The 26,252-nt window shown below is 43.9% G+C and overlaps 1 protein-coding gene across 1 annotated transcript in view; it reads left to right on the forward strand.

The window, feature by feature from the left end:
• Positions 1-26,252, forward strand: part of ppp1r2 (protein phosphatase 1, regulatory (inhibitor) subunit 2) — a 55,948-nt gene that overhangs the window by 8,613 nt on the left and 21,083 nt on the right. The window contains exons 2-3 of the mRNA XM_084309114.1: positions 12,239-12,346; positions 15,836-15,919. Coding sequence (XP_084165240.1) covers positions 12,239-12,346; positions 15,836-15,919 — 192 coding nt within the window. The remainder of the gene's footprint in view (positions 1-12,238; positions 12,347-15,835; positions 15,920-26,252) is intronic.

The following is a 26,252-nucleotide window of genomic DNA, read 5'->3' on the forward strand; positions in this document are numbered from 1 at the left end:
CTCCACAATCATTTTCGAGATCAGATCTAGATTGACGGAACTACTGCGCCAAGAGTCTGGAGTGGTATTTTGCGCAATACCGTGTACTTTGCACAAGCCTCAAATACCGGCATGTAACTCGAGAACCGCTGAACGGATTTTGTCTGACTTTGTTGCTATCGACAGGCAACAAATAAGCCTTCAATTCGATATATATATTGTTTTACAAAATATGCACACCCGGGCCACTAGGGGTCGCCAAAGTGCCAGTGGGCAAATCGTCCTAAAAACTTCCCATATGCGGGACGGCGCATGCTAACTGGTAAGCGCATGGCAGCAGCAAGAGTCTCACACACACACACACACTACCAACTGTTTTGACGGACAATTCACATTCAGTATCGGACATAATGCACAGCAATATACCCGATACTGAATGCGCATCGTCAGTCACCATTCATAATAATTCCATTACCTCCACTCAGTCTGCAACGGGTCTCTCCGCTCATCATGGAACTGCATTTCCGTATCAATACTAGTCTATTAACACTACGCAAAGTGGGCGACATGTTGTTGACACAATTTGAAAATGCACACACACAAACCGCTGTTTATCTTTTAGATGAGGCTAAGCTAGCTTTAAACACAACAACGTTTTTGTGGTACGCTCTCATGTAACAATTCACAGGATTTCAGAACAAGATCTTTGTTTCATTGGTACAAACAAGCACTTTCGGTGATAAAATTATTTGTAAATGATTTTTTTTGCACATGTGAATGGTACCCAACCCTAGTGATGGGTGCATGTCAACTTCTTTCAGCGTGAGCCTGTATGCACACAAATAAGCATATCCAATAGGCAAATCAAAATGGGAACAAATTAAATGTATTTACTTTCCTTTAATTTATTAGTATTCTTCTCACCCCCAGACACTGGGTGGTTTGATACCCTATTTGGCAATGTTTAATTTTATGTGGCATCACAACGTTGGCCTTCATCATCTTAAATCTATGACACATGAGATTTGGCACACAACGAATAACATGTTTTGAATTGAGTTGGGCCATTCATTGTAACGATGTGGAAGTTGTACCAGCATTTCTATAGATAAGGTGCATGCTTTCATGCCTTTTGTGTGTACCATTGTTTGAGGCCAGAGCACTTTCATTGTGCTCGACACACATCTCTAATACACCTTTTCCTATCTGCGTCACTTGTGTGACATATACGGTCCCTGCCTCCTTTCCAATTCATTCTACAGTACCAAGGGGACACCCTGACCCAGCTCTCTGAATATGTGCCACAAATCGTTAATTTTTACCCTGCCAGGCTGCCACCAGCCCCAGTCCAAACATTCCTAACTTCCTTCACTAGAGTTCTAGAAAGCATAGGTATTGTACCCTGCGATGACCGTCACAATAGCCATCGGACTTCCTTTCTCCATATCGGTGGATGTTTCCTCTTGTCGTCATACCTTCACTCGCGCACCATTATCAGTCGAGATTGATGCACGAGGCTCGGGCCCGGTCATACATAATTCAATCTGGCCAACGGCTATTAGCAGGGGACACACAACGCATGCTTGTTGCTCACATGACACTATATCTCTCCTCCACGGCTTTCCAAGCCTCATTCCAACTTTGTGATGGACAAGTTGACCAGACGCTAGGCCTGTCCCTGACTAAGGATTTGTATATTGGCCAAAATATATGTTTATGTTGTTGTTTATGTTATATGTATATGTTTTTTTGCATTCGACTAAGAGGTTGAGTCGACTACCGGTACCAGTGCCAGTTCCTGGAATTCGGTATTGGTACCCAACGGTACCTTTTTTTGGTACTTGAAACTTGAAAAGTTGTAAAAAATAAGTCCAAACTTCTCAATTTCAACATTGTTATTTAGAACATTTTGTTATTCATTGTTGTAACACACCACACAAAATAAATCGCATGATCATGTTACGTATTATATTTGTAAATGTTTAAAATATCAACATTATCTGGCCATCATCAGTAAAATTTATCAAACTCCTCTGATCTCGTCTGATCATTCCAAAGACCCAAGAGACGGGACAGTAATATATATATTTGTGGAAAATGCTCCCTCTTGTCTAGCATATTACACTCTTGTACTAAACATGAAAATGTACTGAAATTTGGTACAGATTGATCTAGGGTGAATCGGTAGTACCGATGTAATTTGGTCGGTACCCTTAAAAGTACAGAGTTCGGTACCAAACCCTACTTCTAATGCACCAAAGCTGGAAACTGGAGAGTTCACAGCTCGAGACCTTTTCTTCATGCCGTTCATTCACTCACTGTGCCACCGCTACCTGATAGCACAGCACAATTCCCTCCTCGATGATGCCTCACTCTATTTAATTAGTTTTCTTTTTTCCGTAAGTAGGATGTGCCCAGCTGTTAGCCACCCATGGGGGATGCTCACTGAGAGAGAGGACTATATTTAGTTCCTGGTAGTAGTCTGCTCTCTGCTAGAGTGCTGTTTTCACCTGCAGAGAGCGGTTATATCATCCTGCCATTGGTCGACTAAATGGGTGGACTTGAGTGGATTTTAGGATGTGTCTGGGATGCGTTGTGTAACCAACGTAACACACACACACACACACACACGCACACACACACACACACACACACGGTTGGCAGGGATGCACTGATGGCTTTTCTGTGCTTAACAGCCTCATGCACACTCGACTAGACAATTTAGGCACAGATCCTGTCTGTTAAAAATAGGATTTTGGGTCTCTTGATATGAAGGTCAGTGATAATAATAATAATGTGTTTCTTAACACTTTGGGTGCCATGGGTTAAATTCATTATATACCATAGATTGCCAGCTATATTTGTCTATGGAGAAGTACCCCTTCTTTGCATGGCTATAACTTTTTAAATTCTATTGCTACATTGCCATTATTAGGGCCCATTCAAAGTCCTATATGTATTGTTCATTGTGTAGCAACGTTAAACTTTTTCATTCACATATTCATAGTAAAGTATGGTCTAATGTATAAGTATGTTTTCATCTCTTTCTGCAGCTTTCTCCAGAACGTGATCTATAGCCCCAAATGCATTATATTGATGATGAAATACAGTTTGATGGCAATCGGGGCGATATAAAAATTTTCAATTGGACGTACTTCTAGAATGATCTACGTATGATCTGATGATGACCGGATGGGCGGGGGATCGTTTATAATTCCGTGGGCAGCGTTATATCATTCATCTAGTGTGGGTCATATGTTCATCATAACAGTTTATATGGAATACGTTAGAAAATAACGCTGGATCTTACCGGATCTTCCTCGCGCCGTTGGACGATCAGCGTGGTGTAGACCGTTTGATTATGGGATGTTTATCCTGATGAACCATTTCCAGCTTGTATAATACTATATACGTCCAAATCATGTTTATCGAGTTATTGGCAATGGATCGCTATTATATTGTGACGAGCCAGAGTCCCGGGACATGTACCGAGTGCCCGGAAGTAATATGGCCGACCAGCACAACCTCCACAGCACTTCCTGTTTGGCGATTGCGCCGATCGGCCACCAGATGGCGCTCCTGAACCGCCAGAGAAATATGAATCCGATCACAGATTTTTGAAATATTGATATTAAAGACGCTGTAAAGCGTCCTTCGGCAACTTGAGCATGGCCGGGAATGACGCTGTAAAGCGTTTTCCGGCAGTTAAAGTGTTAATCGCCAAATAATAATCTTTTACTTCAGTCTAGGGATGTGCAAAGTATATCTGGTTAGCCTGTTAACAAAATGAACTGCATATTATTTTTTTATTTTTTTTATTGGTCTTTTTCCCCCTCCATTTTCCTCCGATTTTCTCCCATCCCAATGTTAGTCGTATGCCAATTCCCAGTCCCTTCCTGGTCGCTGCGCACTTACCCCCCACAGTCAGATCATCTGGGAGAGTGGAGGCTACCACGTGCTTCCTCCGACACACGTCCAGCCAATCACCGCTTCTTTTCACCTGGCAGCGCGGATTCTCATCGAGAGGGCGTAGCGTGTGGGAGGACCACACTATCCCCCTCGAGTCCTATCCGCGCTTAGCAGGCGCCCCGACCGAACTGTAGGAGTCGCTGTTTACAACGACCCGGACCCACCCCGCCAGCTTCTCCCACCCTCTAATACAGCCAATTGTATTAGTGCAGACGGCCAGCCAAGCTGGTGACAACCCCGGAGCTGTGAGCTGGATTCGAACAGGCGAATCCAGCTCACAGCTCCGGGGCTGGTGACGAACGCAATCTCCGCTCGGCCACCTAACCGCCTGAACTGCATATTCTTAATGGTTATGGTAATAATGAGCATTTCCTTTTTTAAATGTTATTATTATTTAGGGAGGGGGGGTTGGAGTGAGAGGGGGGGAGAGAGAGATGTTTGTAGTTAGCTAACATCATGCATTAGCCAGCATTGTTGTGATGATGAGGAGGAGCGTTAAATCATGGAGGACCGCTCTGTGTAGCTTATGTTGTGTGGATGTCGTCTGGTAACGTTAGATGGATTTGTATTGTTGTGTTGAGAGAGAGAGATAATTTAAACGGGCAGATTGTAGGCTCCTCCTCTGTACAGTAGTTATGGCAGGACGACCGCTCTGTTACTAATGTTGGCTCTGTACTAGTGCTGTGGCATTTATTTTGCCCTTCAAACAAGGTATTTGAAATTAGCTTTGAATATTATGTCACCATTTGGTCTCCTCTTCAAACCATCTGGATCTGCCTAAAACAGATTTGAGCTGGTAGTCTGAACATATCAAACGTTTAGTGCAAATAGGAATGAAAGATTCCAATATAAAATAATGTAGCAGCTGAAACTGAGAAATATATAAGTTAAATCACAATCCACAAGTCAAGTAAACAAGTGTGACGTAGTACGTGTCACACATAGAATTGAAATATGTAGTTTGTCCCCTGGCACTGACTGCTCATATGAGTCATATATAAGTCATTAGATAGATCATCGAGCCAATATCTGGCATTTTGATATAATTGGCATGGGCCCATAACCGTGGCCACATGGCCAATTACCCAAAAACCTTCAAGTGTACCGTGTACCCCCTTGAGTCAATTAAGTACAAAAATAGTTTTTTCTTCAATCAATTTATTGATCTGCAGACTGCAGTTCTACTGAAGAAAATAATTTTTTTTGTCTTGTTTGTTTATTATTAAACTGTTGTATTTCTATCGGATGCAAAAAAATAATAAGAAATCATTATATTGTCATATCGGCCATCGCCCCCCCCCCGCGCGCTCAATATATATCGATATTGGCATCGGCCGTTGAAAGACCCATAATCTGTCTACCACTACCAAGGTCAAATCACAGTAATGATATTCAGGCACGGACACACACGCGGTACTAACTTGCCTATTTGATCGATACAGCAGCATCCAGTCTCTGTCTCAGCCACGAGCCTGAGCACAGGAAGCACCATATCATCCAGTCTCTGTCTCAGCCAGGAGCCTGAGCACAGGAAGCACCATATCATCCCGTGAGATGCTGCTGTGAGCGTGGGCTCCCGCCTCCCGGTGTGACCACCCTATTCATTTAGCAACGATGGCAACGATAGCCAAATTGCTTGGGGATTGACTTATTGAAACACCCACTGTGCGTGTCTGTGTGTATATGTGAGGTACTGTGCATGTGAGGTCTGTGTTTGTGTGTGTGGAAGAGAATGTGTGTTTGGGTGAACTCTGCGGGTGCTCTGCGGGCTCTCTGCAGCAGGAAGTGGTGTGTTTGGGTGAACGGGGGGGTGCTCTGCGGGCTCTCTGCAGCAGGAAGTGGTGTGTTTGGGTGAACGGGGGGGTGCTCTGCGGGCTCTCTGCAGCAGGAAGTGGTGTGTTTGGGTGAACGGGGGGGTGCTCTGCGGGCTCTCTGCGGGCTCTCTGCAGGCTCTCTGCAGCAGGGAGTGGATTTATCTCCGTCCCCCTCCCATGATACCAGGCCTCTCTCTTCATAAACACGTCGGGCTGTGGCAGGGCTGCTTTATGACAGCAGGAGAGGCGAGGGCGGGCAGAGACAGTTTAACGGCTGGGCCTGGCAACTGCTCCCTAGCCAGCCAGCCGTGATAAAGGAGGCTCCCAGAGAAGCTCCCAGAAGCCTCTGGATTTGTAGCCGAGTTAACTTCCTCCGGCAGCATCCTGCTACATCTCACCGTTAGTTGTGCTGAATGTAAAGCTTACGCTTAATTAGAAGTGTCAGGTAGTTTCTTCATCTATCAGGCATTTTCTCTGGAAATGTTCATCGTATTCGCTCCCCTTCTGGGCATAAAAGGGCAGCCTTGATTAGTATAATTCTTTTTAGGGAACAGGTGGGCATCCAAGGAGATGGAGTAGAAATCTTGACAATTCTCAAAAGCAATTGTGCCAAATGAGACTGTTGTCTGACTCTCTTGACATCCATAGGTGAGTGCAGAGCAGTGCCCCGCTCAAGCCACTCCCATCCCTGCTGCATTTTGGCTTTAATTTAATTTGGGCCAGGGATGCAAACCTGTCACCATCCAATCAACCAACCAACCAACCGTTCAATCAATCAATCCCTCTGCTGGGGGGGGGGGGGGGGGGGTGGAACCTTCTGAGTTGTCAAAAGACTATTAGTGATCACACTCCACTCTTAAACGTGATCACGTCTGTCTGAATCATAGGTCGGAATAGCATGGAGCTAGCTATTTGGCTAACCTGCAAACACTCTATTTTCAAGGGATTTCTACCTAATTTGAATACTCCTTCTCCTTCTAAGACTTCTGCTACGCTTTTGTTTAGCCCTTTCTCCCAGTAATGTCCTGTATTTCAGTGCGAGTCTAATTTATGATGGTTAACGAGCAGGGTAATTTGCATCCCACTTCTCTCGTTGCCTATTCAGAATATAAATGTAGAGCCATAATGAAATCCGTTTTATTTTTTTCCAAATTCCATTTATTTATTTTTTCAAATTCCATTTTTTTCGTTTTAATATTTCAGAATTCTGTATTTTGCTTTGTTACGTGCATTTTACCATCAGAAATAGTGTCTAATAAGTGGGAATGAATAAATGTCCACAATTTAATAAGATATAACAGTCCATTTAATAGGGCTGTCTTAAATACTTCGAAGCTTCGAAGCTTTGTTCGATGGGCATGGGATTCGAATATGAAAATAAAATGATTTTTTATTTTAAATTTGTTTGCAAAATCAACTCTGCCTCTTTGTTAACTACAACAAGCAATGCTGTTTGTTATTTAAGATGAGGTCGGACTCGGCACTGACATATTTGTTCATTGTGCTGCTTTTATAAAGCCTCAAATGACGGCTTACAATATTTCATGAAAGTGTTTTGTTTGTCTAAGATTTAAAAAGGTTTAAACTTTACAGCACTGACAAAGTTGAACAAAGTGCTGTACAAGTCCCACAACATTAAAAAAAAATTATATATCATTTTTTTTAACAGTCTATTCCATTTTTATTGCTCAATTCCGCGATTCCGTCCGCGATTCCGTGAATGCGGATTTCATATGGCTCTATATAAATGTGAGGAACAATGTGGGCTATGTTTACATGTATTTAGTTCATATGTTTATGGACAATGGGATGGGAGTGGAACTTTGTACAAGCCCTTTGGGCTTCGTTCCCTCCTAGCACTGTTTTTTTGTTTTTAAATAATGTGCTAAATAAACTAAACTAAACTAAGAGGAAGTTGACTCATTCATTATGACAACAGACTTGCCTGTTGTGACAGTTGTTGTTTTGCTCTTAGGATGTGCGTTTAGCCTGCTTGTATGCTTTCTACAACGCAGTTGGGCGATTTGCGATTCTGATTGGCCAGGTAATTTCTGGTCATGTGACATGTACGCCCAATCCTGGGACCGCAAGTGTCTACACTGGTTAAGCTTAGGCGCTCTTTCGAAGGTGGTTAAGGTTAGAGTTTGTCTTAGAGCATGGCGATAGAACGCCTGCCCTTCATTCGACGGTTAAGCTTAGGCACTCTTTCGAAGTTGGTTAAGGTCAGAGTTTGTCTTAGAGCATGGCGATAGAACGCCAGGTGCTTTGCAGGCTGTTCGATGCGGAAATGGGCAAAGACACAGCTTGTCACGCTATTGGGCGCACATGTCACATGACCAGAAATGTCAGTGGCCAATCAGAATTGCAAATCGCCCAACTGCGTTGTAGAAAGCATACACGCGTTTAGCCTACCTATTTAAAAGCCATGTACAAACTATGACAGAGAGCTTTCAACCACAGAAGCCACAGTAGTCTTACAATTAGCCTGATACACTATTATGAAAAGTGGGCCTACATGAGCCTTTGGCAGATGAGCCAAAACACCCTGGCTGTAAGACTATTGTAGTCATAATTATTAACACATTAACTGCCACGCAGTTTGCCCCTCTCATACCACTCTCTGCCACCACTCTAAGCCTATGGAGATGTTCACCTTTTTTGCAGGGCTATAACTTTTTAAATTGTATTGCTAAATTGACATTACTATGGCCCATTCAACATCGATTATCTATCGTTCAGGATGTAGGAACGTTATACTTTTTCATTCATAGATATATACGAAAATACCGTCTAGAATATAAATATGTTTTTATCGTTTTCTGCAGTAATTCCTAGAACGTGAGTTATAGGCATAAACGCATATATAGATTATCAACTGCCGTTTGTTGCTGATACACGCTATATAAGAAATTTCAACTGTACATGATCCTAAACGTTAGGACTCATCATGCGCGGATGAACGGGGGGGGGGGTCGTTTATAGTTCTGTGATCGTCAGTAAATGCTTTATGTAGTATGGGTGATATATTGATCAGAGCAGTTTGCATTAATAATAATAAACAATCACGCTGAAAGTAACGTTACTGTCCTCTTACCGTTCGCCGATGAGACTGGAGGAAAAAGATCCCACTTATTTGACGGCGATCGACTAGATCCATTTCCGGGTTGTATGGCGAAATAAACGCCCAAATCATATCGATTATTGAGTTATGGCAGCGATCCATATACACGGATGTGTGTCTAGAGTCCTGCAACAATATGTGCCTGCCGGATGCATTTCCCAGATGCACGGAGATCACCAGAGATCCATTTCCGGTTGTAACTCGCCCGATCATCCACCAGGCGCCGGTATTGAAGCGTTGCACGGTTTTGCCGAGTCCCACTGTCTCAGCCGAGGCTGGGTGAGGGAATTATGAATACCATGGCGAAAAAATGAAATATGATCTCAATAACGTTGTACGCCGTGGAATGGCGGAATTCGCATGACCTTGAAACCCGTCGTAAGCCGTTTTTGGCGGTGGATGTGTTAAGGGCGTTTTCACACCTAGCTTGTTTGGAGCTGTTGTTCCGGAACCTGTAGCGTTTACCCCCTATTTCGGTTCATTTGGGCATATGTGAACACAGCAATCGCATTCTGTTGCGGAACAAAACAAGCGGGCCGAGACCGCCTAGAGAGGGTGGTCTCGGCGCACTTCCAACCGAACCCGAAGCGACTCGTACGCTGAGAATGCAATCGACTTAACAAACCGACACAACTCACTTGCCGTACTGTATACGCGTTGCATGATGACGCTTTCGCATTGAATTGTGGGTGAGATCAGTTTGTAGTCTTTAGGCAGCTAGATCGGTAAAGTTAGCTATAGACCACTGCACTTCCGCGTTACATTGAAATCGGGGAGGAGAGAGCGGGGGGAGCATATATAAAGCTGGGAACGAGGTTAGGGAGCATATGAATGAATGTGGATGAGAGCCGTGATGTAAGTGGTTGCAGCTACGGCTCTGGGGGTGCTAGAGACATGATCCAATAGACTTTTATGCGCCTGAGTTTCCTGAACACGGCGCGACCCATTCCTAATCGATCAGAACTAAATCGGCCGATTTACATCACGGCTCTCATCCACATTCATTAATTTGCTCCCCCCGCTCTCTCCTCCCCGATTTCAATGTAACGCGGAGATTCAAGGTTAGGGGGGGAGGGGCACCCCAAAATCTGACCAATGAGTGACAGTTTGCTTGCGCGTGCGTTTGTTTTGGTCCGCTGTTAACAGCCGTGTGAACACAAACGAACTAAGGGACAAGTGCAACATTGTATCATTATAGTCCCTGTGTCTCCCTGAATCGGAACAAAGCAAACGAACTACAGGTGTGAAAACGCCCTTAAGATGAAACGCTTTTATCCAAGGCCTTTTACAATTTTGTTCCTCACATTCACTCATTCACACACCAACGGCGGAGGTAACCATGCAAGGGGCCAACCTGCTCATCGGGAGCAGTTATGTGTTAAGTGCTCAAGGACACTTCGACACGCTGCCCGGGAGGAGCGGGAATCAAACCGGTAACCTTCCGATTACCAGACGACCGCTCGACCTCCTGAACCACTGTCGCTCCTTATTAATTATTATGTACAATTTAATTAGTAATATAATTAAGGCCAAATAATTGTTTCATATCAATAAACATATTAGGACACATGTTCTTTAACTCAACCAGTTATTGCCATTTTGTCTTTATTTTATACTGATCATTCTGGTAACTATATTTTCACATTTGGTGTTTATTTTCATTGCAAAATGTAATTAACACTTTAAGTGCCGAAAACGTGTTTAGGCGTCCTTCCCCGCCATGCTCAAGTTGCCGAGGACGCCGTAACTCGTCTTTAATATCAATATTTCAAAAATCTGTGATCGGAATCATATTTTCCATCCGCAGCCTTCACACACAGTTCTGAGCTCCTCTCAAACCTCTAGCGGTTCAAGAGCGCCATCTGGTGGCCGATCGGCAGAAGCGCCAAACAGGAAGTTATGTGGTTGAAGTGCTGATCGTCCATATTACTTCCGGGCACTCTCTATAGGTCCCGGGACTCGATCTCGACACAATACATAGCGATCCGTTGCCAATAACTCGATAAACAACATGATTTGGACGTATATACTATTATACAACCTGGAAATAGATAGCGTATTTCTACATCCCATAATAGGAATATTTCAGTTCCACGCTCATCGTCCAACGGCGCGAGGAAGATACGGTAAGATTCAGCGTTATTTTTGAACGTGTTCGATATAAACTGCTCTGATGATCATATCACCCACACTAGATGAATGATATAACGCTGCCCACGGAATTATAAACGATCCCCCGCCCATCCGGTCATCATCAGATGATACATAGAAACTTCTAGAAGTACGTCCAATTGAAATTTTTGATCTCGCACAGATTCCTACCAAACTGTATTTCATCATCAATATAATGCATTTGGGGCTATAAATCACGTTCTGGAGAAAGCTGCAGAAAGAGATGAAAACATACTTATACTTTAGACCATATTTTACTATGAATATGTGAATGAAAAAGTTTAACGTTGCTACACAATGAACAATACATATAGGACCTTGAATGGGCCCTAATAATGGCAATTTAGCAATAGAATTTAAAAAGTTATAGCCCTGCAAAGAAGGGGAACTTTTCCATAGACAAATAGAGCTGGCAAGGGATGGTATATCATGAATTTAGCCTTAGGCAATCAAAGTGTTAAACTGGCACTAAAGGTCTTTAAAAAAAATGTATTATGAATTTAACATGCTGATACCTGTAAGCACCCTGGTGTACAACTGCATAATTGTACCGGTAGCGGATAGAGACTAACGAACGCTGCTGAGGGAGAGAGAGAGAGATAGCGAGACCACGGTGTTCCGCTCCTCTGTCACCTTTCTCAACCCCAATGAGTTTGCATCCCTGTGGTGCCATGGCGCAAAGGCACATTTGTTTTTGTGTTCCCAAAATATGTGCAAGTGGAAACTGGGGCATGCATGGTCCTAGATTAAATCTGCCTGCCTGCTCTCCTCTCTGGGGTAATGTCTGGGTCTGGCGTGGGATTGATTGATTGAACATTTTATTAACAGATTGCAGAATGGGTACAATACAGTACAGCTCAATACACACAATTGTTAAGGGGATGCAGACCAGAGAAAGACTTTCGTCTTGTTTACATCAGGGTCCCCCATTTTCAATTCATCATAACATATGACATACAGGTAGACAGTACTGTTGCATCTAGACATTTATGACATACCGGATCTACAAATATACATGGTGGTATGGTGGTAGGTTGGTTGTAGGTTGGTGAATTAGACCCAAATGGGGCACCCGCCCTGCCTAGTTAGCCCTCATTTGACTCTCTCTCTCTTCCCCTCTCGCTCTCCCGCTCTCTCTCACTCTCTCTCTCTCTCTCTATCTCTATCTATCCATCCTCTTCAGGAAGAAGTCTCAGAAATGGGATGAGATGAACATTTTGGCCACGTACCACCCTGCTGACAAGGACTATGGCCTGATGAAGATCGATGAGCCCAGCACTCCTTACAACAGGTGAGATTCCTCAAAACGTTCATATTAGGGCTGTCTTAAATACTTCGAAGCTTTGTTCGATGGGCATGGGATTCGAATATGAAAATAAAATTCGAATATATATATATATATATATTTTTTTTTGTGTGCTAAATCAACTCTGCCTCTCTTTGTTAATTACAACAAGCAATGCTGTTTGTTATTTAAGATGAGGTCGGACTCGGCACTGACATATTTGTGTTCATTGTGCTGCTTTTATAAAGCCTCAAATGACGGCTTACAATATTTCATGAAAGAAAAGTGTTTCGTTTGTCTAAGATTTAAAAAGGTTTAAACTTTACAGCACTGACGAAGTTGAACAAAGTGCTGTACAAGTCCCACAACATAAAAAAATTTATAATAATAATAATTTATTCATACAATTAAAATCAAACCTCTGCCCCGATTTTTGGAATTCCAAAAAATAATTCGAAGGTCAGTCCTAGTTCATATTGATAATGATAACCATATTGATGGCTATTGTCATTGAAATCATTGTGTAAAGGAGTTGTTCAGCTTGTTTAAACCAGTGTTACTCAAAAGTGGGCTTTGAGGGCGTTCCAGGGGGCTCCGCCAGAAAAATAGGGAGTCAGACGAGAATATTGAAATCAATTTAATCTGTGTGTCAGTTCTGGAGCTGTTGGAAATCGTATTTATTAAACTTTGACTGAGCTAGGCTAGCTGCACCCCAGGGTTTCCGTTAGAAAAAATTGTTGCCGGTCTCCGTGACCTGCAAGATTTCAATCTACCGGACAAATGAGATTAATTCCGGTCATAGTTTATTGAACTTTAAAACAATTGATAGGCAGGCTATATAAAGAATGTCATCCTCAAGGCATGTAGATTTATAATATTATTACTTAAAACTAGGCTACTTTTGCGTATACAGTCATTAATTAATATATTCCAAATAAAATAAGTCCCTCGATACTCCGTGCTGCTGCTGACTTGAAATAAAATAGACCGCGTATGATTGTGGGCAGTCGGTCCGACACTAAACAGCAGTCTGTTATAATCACATTTTTATGAGCTAACTAATTCCGTTATATTGGACATTTGTATTAATTATATCAAGCGAAGAACTGAGAAAGCAGAGAGACGGCAACATTATCGTGGTTTGCGTGACGACTCTCTCCACCTCGCAACGACTTATTTGCAAAGAGTATGGCGCTGCAGAGAAGCTGATTTAGCTGTTATTGGCTCTTTTCTGGGAACCGCACAGCAGCGCCCCCCACCCAACATTGGCTGAAAATGGCTGAATTGGAGTACTGCTGGAATACTGCATTGTGCCGTTGCCTCTCTGGCTCTGCAGCTTCACAAAAGTTCGCACACCCAGCACTAAGCTCTCGCCGACAACGTCGTTGTCATTATTAGAAGCAACGAGGAAACAAATTTAATGATCGTTTCGTTCATCGCATAGGCTATTTAATTTTAGCCTATTTTAATACAATTCAAATAATCAAATTGTGCTTAGACTCAGGGAATTATTTTCACCGGACATTAAGACCGGAGATATTAAATATGTCGGACTTCAACAGATTTTGCCGGTCAAATACCGGTAATTACCGGCTAACGGAAACGCTGCTGCACCCTACTGCCTCTAGCCCTTGTGCTAAGCTAGCTGCACCCTACTGCCTCCAGCCCTTGTGCTAAGCTAGGCTAGCTAGCTGTACCCTACTGCCCCCAGCCCTTGTGCTAAGCTAGGCTAGCATGCATTACTCTTAACACATTGTCTGCCATGCAGTATGACCATCCTTATGCCCAGTGCTGTAACCCTATGGAGATGTTTACCTTCTTTGCAGGGCTATAACTTTTTAAATATTATAGCTATATCGACATTACTATGGCCCATTCAACATCTGGTATCTATCGTTCCGGATGTGGGAACGTTATATTTTTTCATTCATACATTGTTGTGTTAATACCGTTGAGAATATAAGTATGTTTTTAAGGTTTTCTGCAGTAATTCCTAAAACGCGAGTTATAGGCCCTGACGCATATGATGGATTATCGATTGGCGTTTCTTTCCTATACACGCTATATTAAAAATATTCCAATTATTTGACGTCGATCTGCTAGATCCATTTCCCGTTTGTATGATGCAATAAACGCCGAAATCATATTGATTATTGCGTTTTGAAAGCGATCCCATGCACTCGAGTGTGTATCTAGACCCACGTTACAAGATATTACTGCCAGAGGAATTTCCTCGATGCACCAAGCGCCACTTCCGGTTTGGCTTGGAGTGTAACTCGCCCGACATCCACCAGGTGGCGGTATTGAGGTGTTGCAATATCAGACCGGGTCCAGCTGCAGTCCCGGAGGGAGGCTGGATGAATTATGAATGCCATGGCGAAAAAATTAAATATTGATCCAAAAAACGAGTTAACTCGTTTTTGGCGCACAACGCATGGCGGGCAATAACGAGTATACTCGTTTTTGGCATCCAATGTGTTAAGATAAGATAAGATGATCCTTTATTAATGACGCCGTTAGTTCTCCTGGCAGCAGAGCCGGCCGTCCGAGCCCTTGGTTGAGAGGGGTTCTCCAGGCTGGCTTCTAGCTTTTTCCTCATCCTCCTCTCAGCCACCACCTCTAGATTAGCCAGCTCACCACCCACTATGGAGCTAGCCTCTTCACCAGCTTGTTCAGCTTGCTGCGGTAGACTGTTGTCAGTGTTACCGGTGTTAGGGGTCCATGACAAGAAACAGTTTGAGAACCACTGTTTTAACCTATGAGGATGGTGGCATATAGAGGACAAGGTGCAATGAAAATGAATATCCCTATACCAAGTTCTCCCTAGCAGAACTAAACTGGATGTCTTCAAACTTTGTTCTGTAACAATGAATGAATGATGAATGAATTTGCAATAGCTGCATCCTTTTTTGCGATAGGTAATTCCCATTGCCACGCAGCCAATTGGCATGAACACACACACCAATTGACAGTGACTTATAGAGCTGCTGGTTGCAGCTAAAAATGGCTTGTTTATGTTTATGCAAACAAGCCCTCACCTAACCCGTTTTACAGCCCTGGCACAAGCGGAGATGTAGTTGTTGTTTTTTGTGTGTGTGGAGGAGGAGGAGGAGGAGGAGGAGGAGAAAGTTTCTGCCCAGTCTGCACTTAACAGAGCAGGGGGGGGGGGGCGGGGGGGTCTCAGCAGGCCTGTAACCCAATATGCCAGGGTGCTGCAGAGAAGGTCACCCTTCTGATAAACCTTTCTCTCTCCCTCCCTCCCTCACACTCCTCTCCTCTTTATTCCTCCATTGTCTCCCTTCCTTCTACGCTCCACCCTTCTTCTCTCTCTCTCCCCTTCTTCTCTCTCTCTCCCCCTCACTCTCTCTGTCATCCTCACCTTGCCTCCCCTGCCCCCCCCCCCCCCCTCTCTCTCTCTCTCTCTCTCTCTCTCTCTCTCTCTCTCTCTCTCTCTCTCTCTCTCTCTCTCTCTCTCTCTCTCTCTCTCTCTCTCAGGATGGTGGGGGACGATGAGGATGAGGGTGCGTTGAGCGACTCCGACGGCCACGCCGCGCTAACAGTAGACGACCTGGCGTCAAAGTAAGGACGACACATTAAGTAATTTAGCTGAGACACTTTTATCCAAAGCGACTTACAAGTTCTGTATGACAAGTCAGCAGGAAGGGTACAACTCTGGCAGCTAAGTAACAATGTTCATCAAACAGTGTTGGAACTTGGTTGCTGCAGTGTTGAGTGCATAGTAGTAGAGACATATTAGTGTAGTAATATAGACAAGGAAGATTATTTAGTAGCAAAGTGCTGCTTTTAATTTTTTTTATTAGATCTATATTAGATTAGATATTATTGAGAGAGAGACAAAGAGAGATGAGAGAGAGACACAAGGAGAGAGAGACAAAGAGGAGGAGGGAGAGAGACAAAGAGGACAGAGGGACAAGGAGAGGAGTGAGCGACAAATAGAGACAAACTTAGCCGACTCATTTGTTTACTGCAGGACCTGGTGTGAAGTCTTACTGTTACACCAAATACCCTCAAAATGAGCCCATTTATAGATGACATTAAGTCAATATTCAGGCTTTTGATTATGGGATTGTTGTATTGATGGAGCTCTGTCCTGTGGGGAGCTGATTTGGAATCGATTCGGGTGGTTAGTGGGCAGAAAAGTATTGTATTGTACAGCATACTAAACATGAATAAGGTGAAATTAGGTACCTGCCACTAGGGTTGCTACTTTTGGAAGTATCGATACTCCCTCTCTCACTAGTCACTATATACAGTATACAGTACCAGTCAAAAGTTTGGACACACTTTCTCATTGAACTGAATGAGAAGGTGTGCCCAAACCTTTGATTGGTACTGTGTATATATATATTCCATTACTTTTTTTAATGTTTTTGCCGTGGTATAATTTTAGAACCGGTATCGTGCTGGTATCGGTATCAAAGTAAACATTTTATCGTGACAAGACTACCTGTTACTGGCTTATCCTCACTTACATTCTATGAATCTATTTTATTGACCATTATTAGTGATGTAATGGTAAGAGATGTGGTGGCATTTGTATGTTTTTAGAATTATATTGAATTTTCACACTGCATGTAACGAGTCACGCTTTGTATTTATACTGAAACAAATCCAAACAGTTACATGTGTGCAATGGAGGGAACCAAAGTGTTTCACCCTCTCCATTACAGTCCAGATTAGACACTCCCCAAACGCAAATGTGTGTGTCCGTCTGTCCGCCGGTACGTGTGTGTTTGCACAGTAATCGGGAAGTGTTTATTAAGCCGTGTCCACTAATGGTGTTTCCCTGGTTGCCGGTTGCCATGCCTCTCTTGGTTTGCACACAGCAGTAGGGAGGGAGAGCTACTGTAGAAAGGTAGGTGACATCAGCCTGGCTGTGGCTTAATGTGAAGCAGATGCTCTGCCATAGCCTGCAGGACAAAGCTGTCCATGCAGAAAGCAGACTCATTACTACCAACCATGCAGCATATAGCCATGTAGCCAGGAGACAACATACTACCAACCATGCAGCATATAGCCATGTAGCCAGGAGACAATATACTACCAACCATGCAGCATATAGCCATGTAGCCAGGAGACAACATACTACCAACCATGCAGCGTATAGCCATGTAGCCAGGAGACAACATACTACCAACCATGCAGCGTATAGCCATGTAGCTAGGAGACAACATACTACCAACCATGCAGCATATAGCCATGTAGCCAGGAGACAACATACTACTACCAACCATGCAGCATATAGCCATGTAGCCATGAGACAACATACTGTACTACCAACCATGGAGCGTATAGCCATGTAGCCAGGAGACAATATACTACCAACCATGCAGCGTATAGCCATGTAGCCAGGAGACAACATACTACCAACCATGCAGCGTATAGCCATGTAGCCATGAGCAGTGGTGCAGTGCTGGGCAACCGCGGTCAAACGGCGTTTGGGCTTCGAAGTGCGCGCATCCTATTATTATGCAAAGTCTAGGTGATAAGTGCCTAGACTTTGCATAATAATAGGATACCGTTTGGCCTCCGCCCATATTACGACTGCACCCCTGGCCATGAGACAACATACTACCAACCATGCAGCGTATAGCCATGTAGCCAGGAGACAACATACTACCAACCATGCAGTGATAGCCATGTAGCCAGGAGGCAACATACTACCAACCATGCACAATAACATTTGAATATGAATAGGCTGAAATGAGGCAGATTCAAATTAAATATATTACCACATCATAGCAGACGTAAAGCGCTTGTATTTGCTAGTATGTAGTACCGGAGTAGGAAACTATCATTGGGCTGTGCTTTGTAACATCCATGTATTGGCTTGTATTGCAGGCACAGTCACCAAAAATGAACAAGAACCAGTGATGCCTTTTCAGTTCATATTGTTGTTTCTTTACATGCGACTAGGGTTGGCTACCCTTCGCATTTGAACCGGTGCCAGTACCAGTTCCTGGAATACCTTTTTTTCGGTACTTAACTATGTCTGTAATAACAAAAAATAAATAAAAACGTTATTTATTTAGAACATTTTATTTGCACACCACACTAAATAAATGGCATGATTAGGTTTTTAAATCTTTAAATATCAACATTATCTTGTCTTTCGAAAGACCCAAGAGAAGGGACAGTAATATATATATATATATATATATATATATATATATATATATATATATATATATATATATATTAGGTTTCAACACTGTTTGATGAACATTGTTACTCAGCTGAGAGAGTAACAAGAGTTGGACCCTTCCTGCTGACTTGTCGTACAGAACTTGTAAGTCGCTTTGGATAAAAGCGTCAGCTAAATGACTAAATGTAATGTAAAAAAGGCTCCCTCTTGTCTAGTGTATTACACTCTCATTTGGTCGGTACCCTTAAAAGTACAGAGATTGGTACCCAACCCTACATGCGACGGGCAGTTTGGTGCTCAAATATTTATTTAGAATTTGACCACCATATATAGACAGTGCGTGCACTTCCACTTCCATATACATGCACCCCTACCCCTCTCCAACACACATACTTCATCCTCCCTGGCATCGCTACTGCTACGGCAATCTCCCCACAGAGGTCTGTGCAGCAGGGCGTGTATCGGCTAAACATCACGTAATGGCACTTTGATGGAACCGCTCCTCAATTTATGCTAGCGCCCCGGCCGGCTGCCAATCGATAAATGGCGCTGCGATGCATCCCATCAGTCTCGGCATCGCGGGGAACGCTGTAATTTGCTGTGATTACAGGCCTGGATTACCACTAGGACCTATTGGGAATTAAAACTTAACTGCCAGTGAGTCTTGGCAACGGCTGACTCAACCGTACTTAATCAAAGGACAACTTTTAATGATGGATTGTTGTATTTAACTATACCAGCTGTCCATTTCACTGGACTGCAGGGATCCTGTGTCATTTTGACAAACTTTTGTTTGTCTGAGGGAAGCAACTGTTGTGTGATTGGAGGATCAAGATGAGAGGGCGGGGCTTGAGACGGGTCAATTAATGCAGTAGTCTTTTATGTCGAGATTACTTGGGCTAACTGTTAGCATATCGATTATTTAACACGGTCTCCCCCTTTCTAATTGGCTGATGTGATCTGCTAAAAAGCTTATGATAAGAAGTTCAAACTAATTAAATTGAAATGGAACTAGCATGATCACAAAAAGGCTTATGTGGAGCCTAAGTCCAACAAGACCAAAGTCTACTCTCCTCGCCCAAAGCCTTTGAGCTTCACGCATCAGATTAACAAGGAAATGCACCACTCTTTGACAACTGTTTTCTAGATCATCAGAGTGGACGGCCGAGACTTGTTTTTGCTCTGGGCAACGTTGCTTACATAAGTTGAAGTCCATTGTTGAAGGGATTCACTAGTGTGTGAATGCGAGAGAGAGATACAGAGAGCGAGATAGAGAGATGTTGGTCTGCTCCAGGCCTATAACGTTAAGTCAATTATCTGCCTTTGTTTACTTGCACACAAAAAGCCTTCCATTGTTGTACACTCGACCATTGACTTGATATTAGAATAGCTGTACCCTGGTCTCTCCCTCTCTCTCTCTCTATTGTGTCTCGTCTCGTAGACATGCTCATTCACTCTCGCCCTCGCTGCTTATCCCTGCTTTGTCTTCTGTCCTCACTCCCCCCTTCTCTAGCTTTCCCCTCATTCTTGTTCCCTTCCCACTTCACTCGATCTCTCTCTTTCATCAACCGCCTCTACACTTTCCTTCCTGTTTCACTGTGCTCTCTGTCACACCACTGTCTCACTGTGTCCCCTCTTGCCACACCATAGTACCACTGTTTAACTGTGTCCCCTCTGTCACCCCACAGTACCACTGTCTCACTGTGTCCCCTCTTGCCACACCATAGTACCACTGTCTCACTGTGTCCCCTCTGTCACCCCACAGTACCACTGTCTCACTGTGTCCCCTCTTGCCACCCCACAGTACCACTGTCTCACTGTGTCCCCTCTGTCCCCCCAGAGTACCATTGCCTCCCTCTGTCCCCTCTGCTACCCCAGAGTACCATCGTCTCCCTCTGTCCCCTCTGCCACCCCAGAGTACCATCGTCTACCTCTGTCCCCTCTGCCACCCCAGAGTACCATCGTCTACCTCTGTCCCCTCTGCCACCCCAGAGTACCATCGTCTACCTCTGTCCCCTCTGCCACCCCAGAGTACCATTGTCTCTCTCTGGGGTTCATGTTTTCTATTCTTCATTTAGAAAAGAATCGTAGGACCTGGAAAACGTGTCTGGCCCCGACAGCATTCTTCCTCCAGACACTATCTCTGTGACATGAAGAGAACTCAGAACCCAGGTCCCCTTCCCTTCTCACACATGTCACGCTCTTACTTTCCTCACAAATTGCTTCATGAAGCTTTACTGGAAAGGCTAAGGGAAACTATTCTTTAAAAGGAAGATTTGTTTAACTACTGGAATGTAGCACTGGGAGTTATACCAAATATAAATGTATACCATTTATATGCAATTTTTTTTTCTCATTTTCTATTTTTCTCTCATCCCAATTTCGCCTCGCCAATTCTCCCTTCAATTCTCCACTCCCCTGTCTCGAACGTTGCTAGACTATGCATCCCACTGGTCGGCTGCAGTGAGGACCAAGCCTTGCATCACGTGTCCCCTCCGGTACACGAGGAGGCAGCTGTCTCATCTTTTCACCTGAACAGCGCGATCTCTCAGTGGCGAGGAGTAACGTGTGGGAGGCTCACGCTGCCCCCGATACTTCCTGATTCTGCTGTACAGGCGCACCAACCGACCTGTAGGAGTCGCTGTCCACAACATCCAATCCCCACCCACCGGCTTTCCCACCCTCTAACACTGCCAATTGTGTTAGTATGGCGACTGGCCAAGCCGGTAGCAACGCCGAGAGCTGGGCTCGATACCAGCATCTCCTGTGTTAGTGGCGAGCGTCTTGCCCACTGCACCACTCAGCCGCCCAAGGTATGGGTTTTTAGATGCAAAGCAGCATCTCTATGACCGGTGATGTCAGTAACTCACGATTAGCTGCTCTGCCCCTAGTGGCGGCAGATAGAAAGTACATACCCAGGGGAGCTCCAGTAGCTCACCATGTACCGCGAGTGCTATTTCAGCGCCGTGGACAACCGCGCTCACGCGGATCTGGGGCTGAGCGCGTTCGAATCCCGGACGGCAGCCGTGCCTTTCCCAGAGTGTCTTTCCCCCCCATCTGAACCCTTTCAGCCTGCTTCTGTCGGTCGAACTTGACCAAGTATGAATGCGAAGAAAAAGCGATAAACGCTAAAAGAACCAGGTGACTGGTCAAAGTTTAAAAAAAAATAAAAAGAAAGTACATACCCAAGTAAATGGAAGATTGCTCCACCTCTACAAGCGCATTTGCATGTTCTTGGTATCTAGGGACATCTATGGACCTTAGGTAATGTATTCCCAGTGTCAGAAATATTGTGTCTGTTTACTATGCTTGAGTAAATTGTAATGAACCAAAGGAGAATATAAATTATTCAGACATGAAAAATTGCCACTGAGCTTATTCAGCATCTTCTTAAAGATACATTTTTTAGCGTTTATCGCTTTTTGCTACTGGGCAGTCCAGTAGAGAGGGAGAGAGGAGGAACGGGAGACAGAGTGGGGGGAAGACATTCGGCAAATAACAATGGGTCCGGGAATCGAACCCGGGTCGGCCGTGCCGCGTATTATGTGGTTCGCCACTGGGGTGCCCATTCAGCATCTTCTTGAGATCAAATGTAGATAAAATCTAAGCAATTTAATAAAGGTCAGATGATTTACAGGGGGTTTTGTAGATAAAGTACAGAATTTTGCCATCCGGACACATGCAATTTGAAATATGAATATTGAATATAAAATATCAGACCTATAAATGTATCTTATTAGGGCCAAGTCATAAATCTATGGATCGTGCCAAATCTACTACCACCAGGCGTCCGTTACAGGGCAGCAAAGACCGTGAATGAAAACTACTCTTCACGGCCAACCACGACTATAGTCTGGTTATCTCGCCATGCGTTGAGCGCCAAAACCTGAGTATATTCATTACAGTCTCACGGACCTCGTGTATCATTGGAACTCATTCTGAGACGCCGAGAGTGCAATGCCGGCCGAATCCTGCTAGGTGGCAGTATCGCCCAAATCAAATCAAATCAAATCAAATTTATTTATAGGGCCCGACAACACACGTTAATGTCCCCATGGGCCGTACAGGTCTTCTTTAAACAGGTCAAGAAGACAACATAACAATAAGTCAAGAACAGAACAAGAACACCATAGGGTCCAAACATTTTTTAGATGAATGCAAATAAATGAAAGAATGCAAGCACTCCCAGACATACCCCACGCGAAGGTAAGGAAAAACTCACTAAAACCTAACAATAGGGAAAAAAGCTCCACAGGCAGTGTGGAGGAGAGAAACCTTAGAAGGGCCGTTCAAGGGGGGATCTCCCTTCTTAGATGTTGGTGATAGTAGTGTTGCAGACGGACAGTTGGTAAGCATGCACTCATGTGTGTGGTGAAACACAGATGAGTGCATGCAATAGCAACTGTACATTTTGAAAAATTAAAGATAGAGCTAATAGCGATAGCAACTGAACATTTTGAAAGATTAAAGATAGAGTTGATAGCGGATCTATTTGAGGCACAGGGGCGGCGCAGAGAGGGTCAGAGACGCCCACCCTTTGAAACCTTATTTCACACTGTATGTTACATTATATATGGTCCGGGCGGAGAATTTAGACCAAGCCAAGTGAATCGCTTCATCCGAGCACTTTGAAACGTGTTCAGCACACTGCATGCATATTTTGTGCCAGTTCATGTCGGGGACCCGATGGACATCAATACTGGAAATCGCGATCAGACAATTGGAATATTCTTTTTGGGATACCTCCTAGTAAAGGTAAGGACTATATGACATAAATCCTACTTTGATCCAACAATGATTTCACATCGATCGCAACGATCAACGTATGTAGTATTAAAAAAATGCCGTTGCTGACGATCAGAGCATCAAAAAACGACCCCCCCCCCTTTGATGCATTCATGATGAAACAATACCTATTATATACCTTTGATTTGGAAATAGTAATGTGTCCAGGCGAGCAACACGAACGCCTTTAGCTAAATTCACATAGCGCTCCATAACGCAGCTTCCAGGAATTAACCCGGATCACTCTGAAACTATACAATATTCACCACGGGATAACACGTGAACGTATACATGAAGAAAATGTACTTGTTTTTACATGTTGGACGATAGATGGTGACTGTCAAATGAGCCATAGTATTGTCTCCATAGCTATAATATAGAATATAGATATAGCCCTGCAAACATTGTGACGCACCACAATCTTTTAAAGCGTGGCCCATTGACTACAAGGATGGATAAAACGGCTGGAGCTGAAAGTGTTAAGTACAGTTACTTTTGTATAATAAAAACGTAACATTAATTAATACGGACTGTATTGATCTATTTATGAGGTGAAATAAATCTCGGCCCGTTACCGATCTCGGCTAATCGGGCTTAAGGGGTTAACACATACTCCAGCAATCATCAAAATAACATGACGCAACATAAAAGCTAAATCTTGAGTCCTTCACCTGTCCCCCATCAGTCGGCGTGCCCTGCCGTAGTCATACACGCACATACTCATTCTCCATCCAAAATGTAATATCATTGCCCTACTCTAAAAGAAATAACTGCAAGGACCATGTTCAAAGTCATGTGTATGTGCTTGTATGATCACAGTCCGTGTGTATGGGGGCTGCACAGTGTGTGTGTGCTTGTATGATCACAGTCCGTGTGTATGGGGGCTGCACAGTGTGTTTGTGTGTGTGTGTGTGCGTGCGAGCGAGCACCGCCTTGTGCTCCTCTGTTGGTTGAGCAGTGTTATGGAACAAGGAGCAAAAGAGTGCTTGTGCTTATTCTTCCTGCAGCTTGGCATCCTGAACCTCTTCCCAGAGGGCAGTAGCTGTTACTGTGTAGGACATAAGAAGGTCCAGGGTAGCGGTCGACCCATTAATGAGGCCCGTGTTTGACATTTTGAGGTAATTGGCATCGGCCGGTTCCTGAACTTAAGAGACTGATAAACAAAAATAAATTCTGCAAAAAATTAAATTAAATTAAATTAAAAAAAGTTAAGATATTCCTTTATTCATCCCCTTGGGGAAATTCAGGCATCATAGCAGCATGGGGGAGGGGGACACGGAGGTACAGGTATGTGCAGGGTAATAGTAGAAGACATAAATATAGGCAATACAACTATAGTACAGATAAAAATAAGCAGTGTAAACAATATAATTAACTCTGAATATAGAATATGAGCAAGTAAACAAATGTAATCAAAGGTGCAGATGAGGGTCTGTATGATCAGTTATATTATGTTACAATAAATATGGTCAATAACACTTAGAATCTGAATATAGAATATGAGTAAGTAAAGTATACAGTATACACAGGGTGCCGTATACACAAGGTACCCTAACTGGCATGATGTACATTATGCGTTGTAGTCCGTGCAGTTTAGGTGGTTAACACTTTGAGTGCCAGCCATGAGAAATCTCGTTAGTTCATGCCATGCGTTGAGTGCCAGGAACGAGAAATCTTGTTATTTAATCGTTTTTTTTTTTATTATCGATTTCCATGAATTTTTCATCAATCTAGCCTCACGTTACCACTGGGACTCTGTCTGAGTTTGAACAGGGAAAATACCGCCCCCTATCGTCTGCCGGATGGTAATGCACCCTTTGGATTGGATTGAATGAAAACGCATGGGGAAAAGAAAGTCCGGAATCCACATTTTACTTGTCGGGCATGTAATCCGAGCCGATTGTAGTCTTCGCCGACCCTCAGAACAGCGTGGAATATGTGTTACCAGTAACCAGTGTTGGATCAATAAACGCGATCGATATTTGGAATGGCGATCAGGAATTGGAATAATCTTTTTGGAGAACATCTGATCTGAGGTAAGGAATTGAGCTGGCACTCAAGCGCTATTTCTGGCGCCCCCTGCTGGCACTCAAAGTGTTAAGAGTCAGACATGCTTAGTGATCACACTTGTACTTCTCTCTCCCTGTGTGTGTGTGTGTGTGTGTGTGTGTGTGTGTGCATCAATAGACCAAGCTAACTTGGCACAGTGTTTAATGAGAGATAGTAGTGGATTCGTGGGACACAATCTCTGCTCACATTGTCGTCAAATAATGTAGTTAAAATAAGTGCACTGCAGAGACTGAGTGCAGATCTACTTAAGCAAACAGAGACAATTCAGACAGTCAATAACATTAGTTTTTAAAACTCCCGGCAGCGCGTCAAAGTGTCCTTGAGCAAGACACTTAACCCCTAACTAACTGCTCCTGATGATGAGCAGGTGTGCACCTTGCATGGTTGCCTCTGCCGTCGGTGTGTGAATGTCTTAAGTGAATGGATGAATTTGAGGCATTCACCCAAATATAAAAATGCAGTCCAAATGCAGACCATATGTATCGACCGCTAGTCCAGGGTGAATTTGTCTGCTTAGTGCAGCTGTTTAGGAAGGAGTTTTCCACAGACTGATCCCCATGTGCTGTAGAATATCTGCTTTCAGTTGGACTGTGAGAGGCCACTGTACCAGACTGAGCCTCCGTACTGAGAGGCCACTGAACCAGACTGAGCATCCGTACTGAGAGGCCACTGAACCAGACTGAGCCTCCGTACTGAGAGGCCACTGAACCAGACTGAGCCTCCGTACTGAGAGGCCACTGAACCAGATTGAGAGGCCACTGTACCAGACTGAGCCTCCGTACTGAGAGGCCACTGAACCAGACTGAGCCTCCGTACGGAGAGGCCACTGAGCCTCTGTACTGAGAGGCAGTGCACGTGAGCGGCGCGGGGAGCGGAGCGGGCTGTTTTGAC

This window comes from Notolepis coatsorum (genome assembly GCF_963971535.1).
Source record: "Notolepis coatsorum genome assembly, chromosome: 2".
In the NCBI taxonomy this organism is placed as follows: domain Eukaryota; kingdom Metazoa; phylum Chordata; class Actinopteri; order Aulopiformes; family Paralepididae; genus Notolepis; species Notolepis coatsorum.